This window comes from Vitis vinifera, chromosome 7 (genome assembly GCF_030704535.1).
Source record: "Vitis vinifera cultivar Pinot Noir 40024 chromosome 7, ASM3070453v1".
In the NCBI taxonomy this organism is placed as follows: Eukaryota; Viridiplantae; Streptophyta; class Magnoliopsida; order Vitales; family Vitaceae; genus Vitis; species Vitis vinifera.
In genome coordinates, this window is record NC_081811.1 from 3,940,816 (window position 1) to 3,959,601 (window position 18,786).

An 18,786-nucleotide genomic window follows, 5' to 3' on the forward strand; every position below is an offset into this window, starting at 1 on the left:
AGTCTAGAGGCTTAAAACATTGCAAAAATCTACCATTACTTACAAATACGAAATTAGAGAATTCATGGGACGATGGTATTTAAAAGAAAAAAAAATCTACTCCACAAACTTTAGAAGAGAAAGCAACACAAGCACCTTTTGGCATATTCAATGGGATCAAAGCTAGACACCCACCCCCACCCCCACCACGCGTGGCGTGCATGCACTCTGATAGTACACAACAAAATCTCAATATTATCAACAGATGTTTTGATAGAATTCAGAAATAAAAGAGGAGAAAATGTTGAATAGAAACAAATAGGGGCACATGCGTCAATTCAAGTCACAAGGGGGCCGTGGCGTCATTATCACACACCTCCAATTGGTCGAAGCCTCAGCAAAATTGTGCGAAATATAAAACATCTTCTCTCTGTCTGCAGTCGAGTCTTTGCTTTCTCTCTTCGCAATCCAATCCAAATGGACAAACTCACACTTGGCTGCCCTAACTCTCTACTATCGTAACCCTAATTTTCGAAGATTTTGACATTAATTGAAGTTTTTTCGTGATCTGTCGTGGTTAAGTGTAGTTTGGATTGGTGAATTGGGAGTAATGTCAGGCTCGGGAGGCTTCGCGGTGTCGCGGACGCCCAGTGGCGACAGGTTCTACAACTCGCCGGCGATGAGGCGGCATCAGCAGCTGTTATTGCAGCAGCAGCAGCAGGTGGAGCAGAGGCGGCACCAGCAGCAGAAGCAGTTGAGGTCGGAGCCGGCGGCGGAGGCCGAGGCGCGGACGGACTCGGACGATTCGACATTGTCGAAACCCTCAGTGTGTTCGGCATCGCCGCCGAGGCCGGCGGCGAATATGACAAACATTGATCGGCTTGTGGAATCGGTGACGCCCGTCGTTCCGGCTCAGTACACATCGGAGGTAGAAAATTGGGGGTTTTGATTTTGGAATTTGTTTGCTTGCTTGCCTCTTATTCGTATTAGTATCTGTTTGGTTGCTAGCTGAGAAAATTGGGAGAAAGAAAAGGAAGAAAATTTTTTTATGTTACGTTTTGTGCTGCTTGTGTTGCTTGTAAAGGAGAGGAATTTTCGGCAAAAGTAGGCTAATTGATCGTGTTAGGCCAGTTGAGTGGTAATTCTTAATTTTCTTAGGTTTCGAATAGAGAAAAGTCTTAACTTTTTCTCCGCAACCAAATGGAGCATTAGGATCATGTTTTCTGCGTTTCCAAAAAGCTAAAATTTCAACTCCTAATCTGAATAATTGTAGTTGGCTCGGTTAAATTGATTTTGTTTTCGTTTTGTTCCTTTAAGGTTCAATATCATGATTCCTTTTTATTTTCTTAGGATTTCTCAGCAACTGGAAGAGGCATTGGGGATTATGGTTTCTGTTGTCTGTGTTTTTTAAAGAATATGCATTTAAACTCGACAAAGTAAAATGTTTGTGTTAGGCTTACTCAGTGGAGGTTCTAGTTTTCTCAGACTTGAATGATGAGAAATTTAGGATTCCAAATTTTATTCTCTTGTCCCTTTTCCTACATTTCTGTTCAATGGCCAAATGTTGATAGGTTATTGTTTGTTTTGTTAATTGGTAGTATTTTGATTTTGTAGGCAAGCATAAGGGGATGGAGAACTCGAGAAATTGATCACAATCCATTCTTCTTCCTTGGGGATTTGTGGGAATCTTTCAAAGAGTGGAGTGTATATGGGGTGGGAGTGCCTCTATTGTTGAATGGAAGTGATTCTGTTAAACAGTATTATGTTCCGTTCTTGTCAGGCATACAATTGTACATAGACCCACGGAAGCCCTTGTCATGGCTGAGGTGAGATTATTACATTCACTTTTTGTATGTTCATTGACATCTGGTTGGAGTTTTATGCATTTAAGGCTTGCTAATTTTCCGTTATCTTTATATTCCCCTTGCTAATAACTGTAAGCAATGATTAATTTGAATTGGTGTTAAATTACGAGGCAGCATGTCAGCTGATCAGTGTTAATTATTCTCTCTCTCTCTTCTTTACTCATTGTATTTTAGCTAGGGAAAGAGAAAGTCTGTCATTGTTAGCTGTAGTTTTATGTCTTCTCAATTTGAAGGGCAGGAATCTATCTCAAAATGATACAAGTTTACTTAATTCTATGGCCAAAGTGAAATTTATACTGAACTATCCTTAAAATAACCATCTTGTAGTTTTTATTGACACCTAATTCTATCACAAAAGTGAAACTTAAACAGTCGGTGATTGTGCTATCGTTGTAGTTTCGGTTGACAAGTGTAACTACCTGTCCTCAGTGGCAATATTTGTCACAACTGCATCCCCATGCTCTCTTGTTTTCTAATTTATTTATTATTGGATTTTTGCATACAAGCTTTTGATGTCCTCCAATTTCCAACAGTCATAGTTTAATCCTTCCTTCCTTGGGCAGTTGGACATGACTGGAAATATTCCTATACACTTGGTGTATGATAAGTATCCAAATTCTTAACATTTGTGTCTCAGTCATGGAAATTGGTGGAGGAAACCATTTTCATCAGTCAATCATTTTCCTCGGCCTGTAATGACTGTTACAATTTCTTAGACCCTATCAAAATTTGAGGGACAGTTACTTTTGTTTCAAGCTTTGAATATTTTGCAATCCCTGACTAAACTATAATTCTGTTTGGCCAATATAGCAAGGAACTTAATTGGTTTGTCGATCAGATGGTTGAATTCTAAAATTATAAAGTAAAATAGATGTGGCTTGCTTTTGTATTTTGTTCCCCCACACCCCCCACCCCCCTGTTTTCCCCCCTATTGTTAATCTCTTTTTGGAATAGTGGGAAGATATCTATGTGCATGCGGTCCCTCACAATCATGTGAAGCAAATGTTGTTGAAATATTTCTTTTCTATTTTGTTTGTCTCAGTCTATTTTTAATATTAGATATTTCATTTGTATATCTATATCTATATACATATGTATGTATGTATGTTTATGTTACCTCTTTAAATGATGGTGATGTATTTTTATTAAAATAATTTTTTTTTATAAAAAAAATAGTATAATCTTTTCCCACTGGCACCCTATGCTTTTCTTCTACCTGGCTGTGTTGTTCACTGGATAGATTTAGGTCCTTGTTTGGGAGATTGTTATGGTTTACCACATTTGTCATAGTGGTTTCAAGTTGTTACCTCCATTTTTTATTACCTTTTTGTGACATCTTTTCTTTTTTCTGGTTTATACCATTTCATGTGATTTAACCCTATTGTTGTTTTTATTTCTTTTCCTTTTTCTTTCGTTTTTTGTAGATGGTTAATTAAATTAAAAATTGCAGGCCCTTATGTACCCAATAATGTCTCACTAATATCTGCATTGTCTCAGGCCATGGCAATAAGTTTGTCTGAAAAGACCAATTTGGTAGATAGAATGCTTTTACATTTGAAATTGGCTGCAAGCATTTTTAGAACTCCTCAATCTAAGTGATGTTGCATTCTTATAGTTACTTTGAATCGATATTTTATCTAAAATTTTCTCAATTCCTTATCCAAATCTTTCAGTTGCCTTTTTTCTGTGGCATCTTTCAGTCTAGTAATGTTTTTCCTTATGTTGTCCATATGAGGAATATGTTTGGGTGGAGGCACATTGTCATGCTTTTAAGTTTGACTCCCACAGTCCCATTATTTATTTTTAATTATGCTCATATATTATGAATGTTTGGGACATTTTGTGAATGACTATCAAAATTTAAATAGGGTTTCTTAATTATACATGGCTAAGTGAGTTATATAAAGTTTGGTGTTAAGAAAGCGTATAGCTTGCTGATCAGCCCTAGTGTCTCCATGTTTCCTAAAAATGGCATTTGGGTGGAGAATGTTCCAACTAAATTAGCGTTTTTTGCGTGGAAGCTACTTGGGGGAAGGTTCTTACCCTTGATAGGCTTCAAAAGAGAGGGTGACAGCTTCCTAATCGTTGTTATTTATGTGGTAGCGAAGAGGAAAATGTAAATCATTTGCTCATTCATTGTATAGTGGCCAGAGTGCTGTGAGAGATTGTCCTTGGTTTATTTGGTACCCAGTGGGTCTTTCTAGAAACTGTAAAGGAGGTGGTTCTTAGCTGGAAGGGCTCTTTTGTGGGTAAAAAGAGGAAAAAAAATTTGGAGATCCATTCTGTTATTTATTTTTTGGATGGTTTGAAAGGAGAGGAATACATTAGCATTTAGGGGGGTTAGCCATTTAGAAAATTAAGAATTCTTTTGTTTGTAATGTGTGGGGTTGGGCAAAATTGTATAGTGGAGCGGAGCCACGTTCCCTTATAGGATTCTTGGAGTGGTTAGCCTCCATTTAAGGGCTGGTGGGTTTTTTTGTCTCTTTTGTCTTTTGTTGAGAGGCCTTCGTCGCCTTGTATACTCCCTGTATGCTTGCGGTGTTTTTGCCTTTTGTTAATATATGTGTTTACTTATAAAAAAAAAAAAAAAAAAGTGAGTTATATAATCCTTTACTGTCATGTAAATATGGGGTGCTTGTAGAGGCTTTTTCCCTTTGATATGAAGATGATATTTGACATCACTTTTGTTAGTAAAATCGAATGTCTAAACCACCTATATATATATATATCAACATATGCCCCTTAGATGTGCAATTTTGGGTCACAAAGATTCACATGCTAGTCGTTCTTACCTAATATCCGGTGCTTGTGGAGGTTTTTTGTTCTGAAACTTGTGATTTTTTCTATTTCTAATAATGATCATACTATCATAGGTGATTGAAAAAGTTCTGATTTTTTCCTTTGCTCTTTCTCTCTTTCTCTCTCTCTTTTTTTTTTTTTTCCAAAACAGTTAGGAGAATTGTTTGGATGGGATGCTTCTTTTGTCTTCTTTCTTTAGCAGTATTTCTAAGACTAGTAGAGTGCATATATGTGTAGTGAACAGGATTAGATTATTTGATAGTTCTTGATGTGATCTTTCCAACATCTACTGCGATACTTGCTTAGGGGAACATTCAGTCTCTAGTAGGGCTGGCAACAGGTTGAATTCCATGAAGATCTTATGGAGATTTGGGTTCCAATCTAAATCTGATATCTGAAATTAAAAAATGAGAAAAAAAAAGTTGAAAAATGTATCTGAACTGAAGCTGTTTATGAATTTAGATTTTTTTTTTTTTTTGCTATTTTTCATTTTAGGTTATTTATTAGTTAATGATATACTTTATTAAAATTACTAAGTTATTCTGATAAAAATATTTTTGAATGCATGGACCTCTATGTATTATTCTAATATGATGGGATCAGCCTGGATGTAAGGTAGATCAAATCATTATAAATCTCTTCGATCGGATTTCAATTCTGAGCAAGGATCTAAACTGGCCTATAAAGCTTAAAGGCTTTGTTGAAATCAATGGGGATGCCAATTATTTAAGGTTTCAATGGAACTTTACCCAATTAAAAGGTGCAGTTTTGTTCTAGAACACTTGTAAAGCACTCAAAGCCTATTTGTGTGTCCACACTTCCATCAAGCAATGTAGATAAGATAGGTGATAGTTTTTGTGCTGTTTTGTTTAATAACTTGATCTATTTAGGTTTTCAGATTACTATGATGTTGTTAATTTGTCCTTGAGAAAAATGCTAGCTTTCTGTTGAAGCTACTGTGTTTGTGGTTTGAATGGTTGGAAAGTAACTGGGCATTCAGAAACATGCTTGAATACTAATTAAAACACTTCTTAATAGTCTCCTATCATCGTACTGAAATTGTCTTCCATTACAGATATAATATCACCCTATCTTTGATGTTGTTGGTGGAAAAACTTGCTTTGCACAGACTGATGTGGATGGAAGTAAACTGTTGAAGAGCTTGCTGCAAATTGTTTTCTTTGTTGACCCGTTTAAGGCATTCTGACTATAGCATATAAGTCAGATGAGTCCTGTGTCGTAAGTGAACACAGACTAAATCCTGATTATACTCTCTTTTTCCCTCCATTTGGAGTTACTTAAGCATAATGTTTATTTGAGCACTGTTAGTTAAGCATATTCATTCAGTAATTAGAGAATTATTCCTAGTGGCTCAGCTCAAATTGCTATTTGTTTTTGTTCCTTGTTCTTGGGTGATATATTAAATGTTAGTCTGCTAGGTTTACAACTACTGATCAAATTAATGTTTTCAATCTGATGCACTGTTTCTAGTACTATTCTCTGAATGCAGCTTTAGATTTATGCATGATTAGACTAAAGCAGAGAAATGCTGAAGTATATCATTGCTTCTTGTGAACATTTGCTTCTATATGCTATCAGGAGGCCTGGTGAGGAGAGTGATGCTGAATCTTCAAGAGAGACAAGTAGTGCTGGAAGCAGTGACTGTGAAGCAGAAAGGCGAGCCAAAGGTGTTGCAGATGGTGCATGGAGTCAGCACAATCCTATGAATTTAAACTCACAAAGAATGAGCAGACTCTCTTTGAGAGAGAAGTCTCATATGAGTTCATCCAGTGATGAAGCTGAGGTTTGCAACTCACCAGGTCTACGTGTATTTGAGTATTTGGAACAGGAACAACCACATATTCGCAAACCTTTGGCTGATAAGGCAAGTCCAATTTCTTGGAGATTATTCTATTTAACTTGAGCATCATTCATTTCTTTGTCCTAACATGTGGCCATCCCCACAGATTTCAGTTCTTGCAGCTCAATTTCCAGAGATTGGGATGTACAGAAGCTGTGATCTATTGCCTGCAAGTTGGATGTCTGTAGCTTGGTATGTCTTTGTCATTTGCACTGATTAGATGTTAGAATGTTAGTTGCCTTCATTGTCATTCTTATTTCTTGCTTTGATTTTCAATTTTTATGACTTGGAGTTTGGGTGTAGGTATCCAATATATAGAATACCTATGGGCCAAACGCTACGAGATCTGGATGCATCTTTTTTGACCTTCCATTCATTATCAACACATTCTAGAAGTATCTCTCTCTCTCTCTTTCTCTCTGTTGCTCTCCCTTTCTTTCTCTGAGGCACAAACACATAATCCACTCAACACTGTGTGCTGCCTTTGTGGTTCATAATTTTGTTGTAATTTCTTCTGCCATTGGTGCAGGCAAAGGTCAGACACAGCTTCATGGTTCGAGTGGTAGGAAGGTTTATGGTGTTGACTCATTGCCAAAGATTTCATTACCTGTCTTTGGCCTTGCCTCCTATAAGTTGAAAGGTTCTATTCTGACTCCTAGTGGAAACGAGGAATTCCAGCAAGCAAGCTCTCTATTACAAGATGCTGGCAATTGGCTCAAGCGCTTGCAGGTTGATCTTCCTGACTATCAGTTCTTTCTTTCCCATAACTCACAATGGAGGTGATGATGGGGCAGGAATATCCTTACAGTGCCTAATTCTCTTCCAAGTAGGCAGAAAAGCTCTAGGTGTCAGTTTTGGAATGAAAGTGTCGATAAACCCAAAGTGCCTCTGGTTACAAACCATCTTCTCCTCTCCTACCAAACAGCGTGGTTTGATCTTGTGCGTCGTTGTTCAGCCTTCTGATCTGTCTATTTTTGTAAGTTCCTCTGTAAAAACAGTGCCCACAAAGGGAAGGAAGAAAAATGGCTGTGGATTTAGTCTGGCTCAGTAAGCAAAAAGGATGCTGGCGGGTGCCCCAGTTGGACTCATCACTGCCATGCAGTAGTTCTCTTGTTGTCAGGCAGGCCCCCCCAGCAGCCATTATCAACAGACTAGAGTCTCTACATGGCCTTGCTTGTTTTGTTGTGTGTAGGGTGGATGAAACTGTTTTTTATCTGGGTGGTAAATCACTGCCTTGTTACCAGTGTTCAGTGATTTTTGATGCGATGCTCGTGAAAATTTGGAAAAAGGAAATCCTGTACCCTTATCTGCACATATACACCCATACCAATAGTTTTCAGATCATGTTCTTTTACCTTTTAAAGGTTAATACTTATTATTTATTAATTTATCATGGTAATCTTTTTGTTTCATTGATGGGTAGCTTCCAAATCCACTTCTGTAATTGCTATTGACATTGTATTAGTTGTGTAGATCTGTATTCAGGTTTTGTTACGCCAGGACGCTACCAACTGGTAACCTCAATTCTCGTTTTAAAGGCATTTGGGGCTTGACAGTATTGATTAGGCTGCCGGTAATCCCTTATTTAATTCATAAACATGCTTTAAATTTCTTTGCCTCGATCCAATAATCTACAGCTGTGCCGCTTCAAATTGATTTAACTGAAACTCAGCTGAGCTTTGATGTCCTATGTCTCAGGTCTAGCCTCTGTTTGGTTGCCTGGACATTCAAGCCCCACCTATGGGCTACGATTTCCCTGCACTTATAGAGGATACCAGTACCTTTTCGAGGTTTATTTTTAAAATACATATGATTTTGGTTTGCAGTTGTCTGTCTGGTTATACATAGAAGGTAATAATAACTTTTACATAAGGTATAAAATTTTTTAGAATTTTACTTGGAAAAATTAATGGTTTAAAATTTTGTTTAAAAAAATTTAGGGCAAGTCATGCTTTTTGAAATTTGTTTTTAAAAACTGTTTTTTTTTTCTTTTAACTTAAAAACAATTTTTAAAAACAAATTTCAAAAAAATGGTTAAGCGGTTTCATGTTTTTAAAAACTAAGGAAATAATTTCTAATTGTTTTCTATTTTGTTTTATTTTTAAAAATTATTTGCAAAGAATGATGGTCAAGCTGTGTTAAAAAATTTTAAAAATAATTTTTTATTTTTAAAAATAAAAAGTTAAATCACAGGGCGAAACAGGTTCTGTAAGTATCAAATGTTTTGATTTTATTGCATATCTGATTCATTGTCCTAAATGAGAATGGTGATGTGGTGAGATAAGGAGAGAAATCCATTCATCTATGTGCGAAAATTGTTGCAGATTTTAAAAAATCATTAAATTAAAAATATTTTTTCTTTTTTAATTTTTTAACTAATTTATCATTTTCTAGAATCCAGAGAAATTCGTAGAATCATGTACTGTATCTTCATAAGACTCTCCAAATACTTTGTTTTCCATCTATATACATATATATTCCATTCGTGTTGCCCTACCATTTTAAGAGATTCTGGTTGAGCACTGACGTGAGAGATAAGACCCAATCGATGGTGGCGGCTCAACCAACTTGGAAACTTTGAAGCTTGATGTATAATGCGAAAAATAATAATATCAATCACAGGAAGGAAATAGGGTCTAAAATAATCCTTCGAATTTTGGAATTATTTTTGTTTTCTAGAACTAGATAATTGTTTATAAAATAATATAAATTATGCCATAATTTGATATTTTCTATATAGACTCAGGGCAGAGATTTAATTGGCCGTGTTATTGTTTTACGAATAACAGGACAACTTCATTCCTATTAATCCCCTAACCCTTATACGGTTAGCTTCTTGTTACGGTCAGGGTTAGCGTTGTATTCCAGCAGCGAGCCTGTTTCAACCTTATCCTGGAAAACCTTATCCTCCAAATTGCAGAAACCGCTATTCCGCCTTTTCCAGGATCCACAACAGGTTCGTTTCCATTCACCCCTCAATTCTTTTTCTGCTTATTTTCTTTCTCTGTGATGCCTCTTTAATTTTTCTATCTGTTTCTCTCTAGTCTCTTGTTTTTGGGTTTGAATAATTCTTGTATTTGAATTTTCTTTTATTTATTCATAGCGTAGAAGATGGTAATGCGAAACCCCCTTGAATTTTAAACTCAGTTTGATCTTTCTTTTAATTTTAGGGATGAAAGATTAAGGGTTGGGTTTTGTAGGAGTGAAATCACTCTGAGCAAGCTTATACGGGTAAGAATTTGGAATTTGATAAAAACTGATTGAATTGTGCATTGTCGAATGAATTCCTTTTTGTTTTCTCTTGGGTTGTTTTTGAAATTTAGTGAAGCCGAGTGGGAGGCCCGTTTGGGTTCAATACTGAGGCGTTATAAATCTTTGTGGGTGTTTGGGACATGGGTTTTCTTCTTTTTCTGTTTGGATTGAGGGCCGCCTATTAGTTTCTCTTTGTTTTGTTCTAAGTGGATTTGGAACCGTAGGCTTGGTTGTCGTCCTTTGGAAAAAGGTGGGCTTGCGGTACAAGTACTACTAACGCCTGTGTTTGGCATAAGTTTGTGCTGCAAATTAGCCTTTGTCTTGGATAAAGATATTCCTATTACAACTTGTTCTGAAGTTTTCTGTTGGAAACCTCATACATTGAAGTCCACCTCTTTGTTTGGGGATCAATTGAACTTTAAATTCGGAACCCATTCTATGGTGTGAGCTTTGTTGATGAGGAAACCATTTTCAGAAATGCGAAAAAGAAAAAAATTTGGTGAAATTAAGCTGCTACTCTACTGAACTTGAATTAGGATGTGCTGAACTTTGTGTGATGTTGTCTTAGTCATTGAACTTTATGCCATTCCGGTGTTGTTCAAATCCCGAAAAAGATAAAAGAAAAGAAAACATGTTGTGAGGAGACACATCCAGTCTTCTTGAAGCCTGACAAAGAGATTAAACTTTGGAGTCATAATCCAAAAAAAAAGGGAAACAAATTTGGAATTTGGAAGCTGAGGGAGAAACTAAGATGAAGAGTTGCAGGAAATATGAATTAATATGTTGACCGAAAGGTTGTGAACTTCTGATAGAATAGGTCTTAATATGAATGTAGATGCAAAGACATTGATAAAAACATGGCAAATTATAACTTGGAGTCTCTTTTATTCTAGTAAAGGTTTAGTGACACTATAATATGAAGACCATTTTTTAGCAGGTGTGTGGAATTTCAGGGTCTTACTCCTTGTCATTCTTTCAATCAACAAAACTGAAAACACGTTCAGAAGTGATTTCTTTTGCTTTTGATGCTAGATTGAAACAATTATGCCTGTTTTCATACCAAAAATTTTTGGTAACTCCATACATCTTCTATAGAGTTCCATGGCTAAGTGGCTTCTTTATTAGAGATGGTTTAGAGCCTCATAACTAAAAGGAAGTGCAACAAAGTGATGGAATAACTCAATAAAACCTCTTGTACTTTAAATAGGACAAATTTGGATTACAATTTTGTTGTGCAGTTTGCTGTTGTCTTACAGCCAGAAGAGTAGTGGACTGTAATAGGTAATAGAGAAATTTGATTAATGCATGTCTTTTAATCCATCATGATTCTTTTTTGGAAGTTTACCTCTTCTACTTATACCTTTCCTCAAATTGTAGACAGATGGGTGTCCGAGCCCGAAACGGTAATGATCGCTTCAGGACAATTTGGACACCAGAAATGGATCGGTATTTTATTGACCTCATGTTAGAGCAAGTCAACAAGGGGAATAGGATAGATGATCATTTATTCAGCAAACGAGCATGGAAGCAAATGACAGCATTGTTCAATGCAAAATTCAATTTTCAATATGAGAAAGATGTCCTGAAAAATCGTCACAAAACACTGAGGAACCTTTACAAGGCTATAAAGAATCTCCTTTGTCAGAGGGGCTTTAGCTGGGATGAACAGCGACAAATGGTGACTGCTGATAATAATGTCTGGGATGAATATATCAAGGTACAATGCTTGCTTTATTATTCAAAATTATTTCATGTTTGTTCCTGGAGTCTTACAGATTGTACTTGCAGGGACACCCAGATGCAAGGTCATATAGAATAAAAACTATCCCATATTACAATGACTTGTGTTTTATATATAGAAATGCAACCCCTGAGCAAAAGGGTAATCATTTTGGCCATGATGGCAACCTTGACAATAGCATATCAGGATCAAAGATGAGTGGAATATCCCCTGTTACGTCTGTTGATGATGGGGAACCAACTGACATTATTCACGAGTCATCACATTCAGGTGGGAACAAGATAGTAACTGCCACTCAGCCAATGAGCCTGGGTGAGGTGGCTGTGGAGGCTCTCCATGACATCATGATCAATGAAGAGTATGACATCTCTTTGTCAAAAGAAACTGTGGATGAAAAACCTCAAGCTCCACCAGGTGAAACAGGCCCCAGCATGAGTCATCGTACAAGGACTTATTGGCAACCACCCATGGACCGTTATTTCATTGACCTCATGCTAGATCAAGTGCAGAAAGGGAACCAGGTTGATGGTGTATTCCGAAAACAAGCATGGATGGAGATGATTGCGTCGTTTAATGCTAAATTTGGCTTTAAGTATGATATGGATGTTTTGAAAAACCGATTCAAAACTCTGAGAAGGCAATATAATGTCATTCGGAGCCTCCTTGACTTGAATGGGTTTATCTGGGATGACACACGACAAATGGTGACTGCTGATGATTGCGTCTGGCAGGATTATATCAAGGTGTGTCTTTCATTTTATTCAATTTGGCTGTGTTTGGAGTCCACCTGGAATGGAAATCACTCTATTTTGTTTTCATAGAATTTAAAAGAATTATTATTGTTGATGCTTATTAAGATTGCAAGAAAGGATATTGTTTCTTATCAGCTTCGGTTGATAACTTAAATTCTCTCTTTTACAATGCATCCATTCTGAGTATGAGCCTTTTAGTCTTTGGATGCAACTGGAAATGAAGGGAATGATTCAAGGCCCAACTGCTAAATGACTCTTATCTCTGTTTTTCAATATTTGTGGATGATTCCTCTTTGTCTTCATTTTTTAAAACACGGTTTCAGAGCTTAGATTTGATGAAATGCAGACACATACTAACGCACGCCAGTACATGACCCGGCCTGTGCCATACTACCAAGATTTGTGCGTGATATGCAGAGAACTTAGCATTGATGGAAGAGACACCGATTTGGGTTACGACGAACCAGATGACATTCCAGAAGTCAAGTTTCAAGGAGTTTTGAAGATTTCAGAGTCTCCAGCTGCATCATTTTCCAGTGAAGAGCAGCTGGGTGAGTTGAAGGAGTCATCACATTCTGGGTTAAGAAGGAACAAGCGACAATTAGAAAATCCATCGAATTCTGCAACCCCAAAAAGAATTCGAAAAAAAGATGGGAACATGGCTAGCGCTCTTAGGGAGATGGTGACTGCAGTTTCTTCTATATCAGAAAAGAACAAGGATGACGAGAACTCAGGTTCCATCTCAATAGAGAGTGTGATTGAAGCAGTCCAAGCCTTACCAGACATGGATGAGGAACTTGTTTTGGATGCCTGTGATTTCTTGGAAGATGAAAAGAAGGCAAAAACATTTCTGGCTTTGGACGTGAAACTGAGAAAGAAGTGGTTGATAAGGAAGCTCCGTCCACAGCAGTTATAGGGTGACATTACATTCTTTCATGTACATTGGGCATTCTGCATTCGAATAGGCTTTCTACTGCTTTTCTTATTGACCACACTGTGTATGGACTTAAAACTGATTTAATAATCAGGTTAACTCCATACCACCTGTCCATTATCCTCTGTTTATTGAACATTTATTTGAAAAGCAGGGTTAGAACTCATAAATGCGATGTACAATTCATCAGCTTGGCTTTTATAGTGGAAATGTTTCTATTTGAAGTGCTTTGAGTTGAAGAGCCCGACACTGATTTTAGGAAGTGTTTTTAAATTTTTTATCATTCAAGTATTAGAAAGGTTAAAAACGTTTTCTATAGTCACTACAAAACGCACTCGAAGTGTTTTATCTCTCGAAATGTTTTTAGAAATTCACTTGAGCATTGTATGTAATTTTTCGACTTTTTGAAGATGTTTTCTAAATCTTGTGAAATGCCTATTTGTTTTCAAAACCACTTGTTATAGTAGAATTATTTTTAAAAGCATTTTCATACAAATTTATATGCTCTGGTTGGGAAATGTCTACGAGAGAAGGGAATTGTGATAAAAATGATGCAAATTTTGAATCGTAAACAAATGAAGGAAAATAACAGTGTGGTCGTTTGTATCATATGGTGTGTTCTAATTGAACATGGTTTTCTGACATTTTTTTTCCTGGCCTATGCGCATAATGCATTATAGCTTAATTTTTAACTTTATTCATCTATTTTCAATTTACCCAAAATTTCTACTCGTAATTTTTTTTTGACCGAATTTTATTTCCTGATCATGTCAAGTAAAGTGAGTTCTTCCACCCGAAATTTTTTAGTACAGAGGATATTGTCGTTGCTGAAGTTACCTCTGATTGGAAACTGGGTAAATGTGGCATATCCCTTTACCTAAACAGAGGTTTGGTCAAGCAAGGATAACTTTGTCCTTGCCAAGGATAACCATATCCTTGTACCAACATAACACAGAAGCTGAGGAATAACACCATCCTTCAGCCAAACATACCCTGCTGAACTGTACAAGAAAGGATCCTATAGACTTTCTGACTTTCTGCTGATTTTGACAACCAGTGGGCTTTATTTTATTTTATTTTATTTTTATTGATTTTTTACTTCTTCCTGTGGGTATCATGAAATTGAAAACCTTTCAGTTATCATCCACTGAATTTAGAATAGAGGATTATGAAGGAGAAAATAAAGCACATACTAAACAGTTTTGAAATCTGTTACTCAAAAAAGTAAAAGAATTTTCCACCATGCCCTTTCTTTCTAATAATGCTAAAAACAAAATTAAGAATTAAAATTTTTTTCTGGGGATTTGAGAATAATGCCCATGGCCAACTTCCTCCAACTATCAGAAACAAATGAAATCATTTCCATGCTAATGTTAAAGGGTTATGATTATTAGCAGGAAGCCTCAGAAACTTGTAAGAAGGAGAAGAAAAAGGAAATCACCTAGCATTTTTGAGACACAATGATCATATACTATAATTAAAGTGAGATCATATCAAAACAGAAGCTCAGTACTCATCTACCAGTCTGAAATGTAAGAGGAGCCACAAGGAAAACACAACATTAGATTTACAGAAAAGAGAGGATACAGGAGTTTTGACTCTGTTTTTGCCTAACTGATGGGAACACTTCATGAATTGCATTCAATTCCTACATCTAATCTAACTCTGTCAAGGAATCAGCATATTCAACACTTGCAACATGATGTGCTTGTTAAAATTTAACATCAGAAGCCTCATTCATAAATTGTCATCGAGGAAGGTGGATAACAATAGTCCCTGCACAAACTCACATTGTTTTGCCTTCTCCTTTTGGTCCTTGTCTGATAGGGGAGACAGTTGCATGTTTCTGCCACAAAAAAAATACTGTCAGATCGAGTGTGGCAAAAGGGTGAAATTTATTAGTAATTCCAGAATACGTCTCAGTACATCTATGATCATCTAATTTTGTAAATGCAGAGATGTTAAGTATTAAACTATTTGCACATACTGGGTTACAATGCCAATCTGAAGTTAATTTCACAAAGAGGGATTATAAGGTCAACCAAATTTCCAATTCATTCAGAACCAGGTTTCTCAACAGAATGCTTTCCTGCCTCTGGTTTCTACTTAAATGGTGTTCCAAAGCCATTAGAAATCACATCCAGATAATGGAAGTAACAAAATGCTAAGATTCAAAATCAATATAAGGAAAGAACTTGGTCATTATTGCTGCGCTATAGAATAAATTTAGCGTCCAACTTTGGTTGGACGAGCCTCACATGGTTTGACTGGGTTTTGGTCTTCAAAGGTTCAACTGAAAGATCTGAACTGGTCAGGTCTTTGGGGTAATCCATTTTAAAAAACCAATTCTTGACATCCTGTCTCACTCAGACTATTAACAAATTAAAGTAAGGTACCTAAATGCACCCTAAATACTCAATATACAGCCAAGCAGAACTTGTACTACCAGCATTTAAAAACCAATCCCATGTAAAAATTGAACCTATAATCGTGGAAGACCAATACTAAAAAGCATAATCAAACAGTTTACATAGTAAACATGATTAAGTTGTCAGTAGTACCATACAAGGGAACATGAATGATACAAGTTGGTGGACAGTGAGATTTGGTCATACCTTTCTAACATATTCTCATCTAAGCTTTTCTTTTCGAAGTTTACTTCAGTTGAAGAACTAGGCTGCATGCTTTCAGTGACATCAACCATGGGCATGTTGTAAATAAAAGATGACAGCAATGGATCAGGTTCCGTATTGGAGGAAGAAAACACAGAGGAACCCCTAAGAAGAGATTGCAGTTGTCCATCCTGCAACTCCTTCTTCAGCCAAGAACGGAGTGAATGGGATTCGCCCTTATGGAGTTTCAATTTTTGCTGAAGGTAACCTCTAGTCAAGGAAATTCAGAGCAAACCTATAGCTTTTATCACCATATAAAAGTATGAAATAAAAGGATTATTTTAACATGTCATAAAAGGACATGAACAAATAAAGAAACATGGAAATGTAATGCACTTGAACAAGAAATAGAGGCTAACGGAATGTTTATGTGAATCAAACTTTAGAAAAAGAAAAAAATGTAAACATGATGGACCAGTCGTACTGATAAATTAGCTGATGTTGCAGGGGTCTCCAGAAACTAAGGTCGAATGATTTAAAGAAAAAAAAAGGTATACAAACCCAATCTCTTATTGTTTACCTTTCTAAATGGTTTACATGCATAGAAGTTTCCTACAAGCTTTTGTCAATGGATTTTCAAAGAAAACAAGGCAAAAAACTGACAGAGTCAGATTGAGATTTAAAAAGGAGGGAAGGGGAGGGGGAGGGGGAGGGGGAGGAGGGGGGAAGGAAAACAAACAGATTACAATGAACCATAATTCTAATTTGTTGTTGGTATTCACAAAACCATGAGAAATATAAATCACTTTTCACTAATGTGATGTTGATTTAGTTAATTGCACAGACAACTGCATAACCCCATCCACGATTCAGTTCTTTGAGCAGAATTAATTTGTGGGCAAACAATTTGCAGGAGCGAATTTCATGTCAATGCTTATGACATAAATTTCAAATAAGAACCAAAAAGCAAACATAAGCAAAAAGGGGGAAAAAGATTAACTCAATTGAGTAAAAAAGGATATCTTGAAAATATTTCCATGCTGTGTAGTTAAATGTTCAATCATATCAATCCCAACCCTTGTACCACAAACAGTACATATCTGCAAACAAAAAGAAGGCAGATTGTGAGCAACATCTATTCAATGAAGGCACAATTAGAGTCCAAAAATCCATGTAAAACTTACTAAACAAGTATGCTCCTGTTACAGCATAACAGCACAAATTTGGCAATAATCTCATATCCAAATGTTTCTCGTCTTCACTCCCTTGCCCCCACAAGGACAGGCAGACCAAAATCCCCAACCCCCACCCTTCAATAAGTTACGAGTTTGCATAATGGTAAAGTAGGACAAAGTATGGAATATAACTTCGGTAAATCTATGAGTACAAGTGGGGGAACAAAAAACCCGATGATTATGAGCGTTATGATATCTTCAATTAATCATCCATAAAGAGAAAGAGATTAATTTAAAGATGACATGACCCATAAAATAAGAGATGAAGTGGAGAGGCAATTCTCCAAAGTGATGTAATTATTGACTGCCTATCAAGTCCAGTGCGAAAAGGTAACCTATCCAACATAGCTGTGCTTTAAGGCTTTTCTGGATTGAGTTACTCAAGATGATCAACTTTTCTATTTTCCTCTCTCATCATCAAAAGCATACCCCATAAAGAAGCAAAGAAGCCTATCCAATAATTCTTACCAGATTAATTCCAAAAACTACTTAGTGACCTGGATAAAGCAAATTGAAAGGTTTTATATCATTTATGAACTTTTTGACCCAAGTCATAAAAACAAAAAATGGAGACAAAATCATTATCATCCAAAAGTATCCTCATTCCACCAATCAACATAGGCTAATTAGTAATTACAACTACAACAACAACAACAAAAAAAAAAAAAACAAGTAATACCCCATAATTTGACTCGGTTGGATGCTCTTCATCAATATGGCAGCACAATCCAACAATATCGAAATCCTCCGAACAAAATGGGCATGGGAACTCCACCTTTGAATCATCATCTCCTTCTAAGTCATCAAAATCAATGCAGAGATCTGTTCCAAGAATAATCATCATAGATTCACCACTTATTAGCATTAAAAAAGGTAGAATCAAGTCCCACTCCCTTTTAGCTCCACTTTGGTTTCATAGAAAGAGGCGAGAAAAAGTAATAAATGAAAACTTTAAATCCCATTTTTTTTTCCTTCCATTCTCTCTCTTTTTCCTTTTTTAATTATTTGAAGTAACAAGAAAACAGGTTTTCTCAGCTGACGCAGCCTTTCTATTTTGTCTGAAACCACAACAACACAAATACAACAATAAAGAAAATTTCGTTCTGTTTCCTTCTCTTTCCCTTTCCTCTCCCTTTTTTTTTCTCATTAACCAAACAGCATACAAAAAACCAATACGAAGCTCACCTGGCCGTGACAGAAGGGCCGATCGATAGCTCTTGGAGGAAGTAGAGAAACCAAAGCTCCATGAATCATCGTCCATTAAGTTCCACCACAAAATTTGCCGAGAAATTCTTCACCTAACAACACGTCTCTTCCCCTAACCAGTAGAAAATTCTGCAAAATTTTCTCAGCTACCAAATACACATTTCTCTCTCAGAAAATCTCTGTACAACTTACATAAATATTTATACATCTGTATGGACTCCGGGGAGACTTAAGGAAGAAGTAGCTTTGAACCGGGTCGGGTCATGTTACTGCATTTCGGTAAATGACCATAGACTCGCGCGAATTTTCGGAAACTGCCATCAACAACCGCTATTGAGACGCGTAATTCCCAAAAAGTTCTTAAAATATTCGGTATATTACATTCTTACCAAGGTTGCGGTACGCGCAAAGAGGAATGGACCCGGCACCGATTGCAGGGCACTTTGGGTATTTTGGGTTCTCCAAGCGCGTGAAGGGACATGACACCTAGAAAAGTTTGGATCATCTGGGTCTTCGGAGTCTCTATTCTTTATTAGGAAAAAGCGTTGAA

The 18,786-nt window shown here is 36.6% G+C and overlaps 3 protein-coding genes across 8 annotated transcripts; 2 read left to right on the forward strand and 1 right to left on the reverse strand.

The window, feature by feature from the left end:
• Positions 1–339: 339 nt before the first annotated feature.
• Positions 340–7,916, forward strand: LOC100243435 (uncharacterized). 3 transcript variants are annotated; one of them, XM_059737884.1, is made up of 6 exons: positions 340–907; positions 1,594–1,805; positions 6,243–6,528; positions 6,611–6,696; positions 6,797–6,899; positions 7,034–7,148. In XM_059737884.1, exons 1-5 carry the CDS (start codon positions 590–592, stop codon positions 6,867–6,869), a joined length of 975 nt encoding a protein of 324 aa, XP_059593867.1. In that variant the 5' UTR covers positions 340–589; the 3' UTR covers positions 6,870–6,899; positions 7,034–7,148. The 3 variants fall into 3 exon arrangements, with proteins under 3 accessions (XP_059593867.1, XP_019076911.1, XP_002269281.1); XM_002269245.4 differs by having other exon boundaries at positions 349–907; positions 6,808–6,899; positions 7,034–7,916; XM_019221366.2 differs by lacking the exon at positions 6,797–6,899 and having other exon boundaries at positions 341–907; positions 7,034–7,916.
• Positions 7,917–8,933: 1,017 nt separating this feature from the next.
• LOC100265757 (L10-interacting MYB domain-containing protein) lies at positions 8,934–13,407 on the forward strand. 4 transcript variants are annotated; one of them, XM_010653917.3, is made up of 5 exons: positions 8,934–9,460; positions 9,675–9,735; positions 11,138–11,473; positions 11,545–12,240; positions 12,596–13,407. In XM_010653917.3, the coding sequence occupies exons 3-5, from the start codon at positions 11,138–11,140 to the stop codon at positions 13,163–13,165; spliced, it is 1,602 nt and encodes a 533-aa protein (XP_010652219.1). In that variant the 5' UTR covers positions 8,934–9,460; positions 9,675–9,735; the 3' UTR covers positions 13,166–13,407. The 4 variants fall into 4 exon arrangements, with proteins under 4 accessions (XP_010652219.1, XP_010652218.1, XP_002269324.1 ...); XM_010653916.3 differs by having other exon boundaries at positions 8,935–9,460; positions 11,134–11,473; XM_002269288.4 differs by lacking the exon at positions 9,675–9,735 and having other exon boundaries at positions 8,935–9,460.
• A 1,223-nt stretch (positions 13,408–14,630) lies between these two features.
• Positions 14,631–18,447, reverse strand: LOC100253694 (protein DEHYDRATION-INDUCED 19 homolog 4). The gene is made up of 5 exons (XM_002273854.4): positions 18,216–18,447; positions 17,710–17,852; positions 16,818–16,895; positions 15,799–16,058; positions 14,631–15,029 (listed from the first exon to the last, which is right to left on the reverse strand). Exons 1-5 carry the CDS (start codon positions 18,289–18,291, stop codon positions 14,921–14,923), a joined length of 666 nt encoding a protein of 221 aa, XP_002273890.1. The 5' UTR covers positions 18,292–18,447; the 3' UTR covers positions 14,631–14,920.
• Between the last annotated feature and the right edge of the window lie 339 nt (positions 18,448–18,786).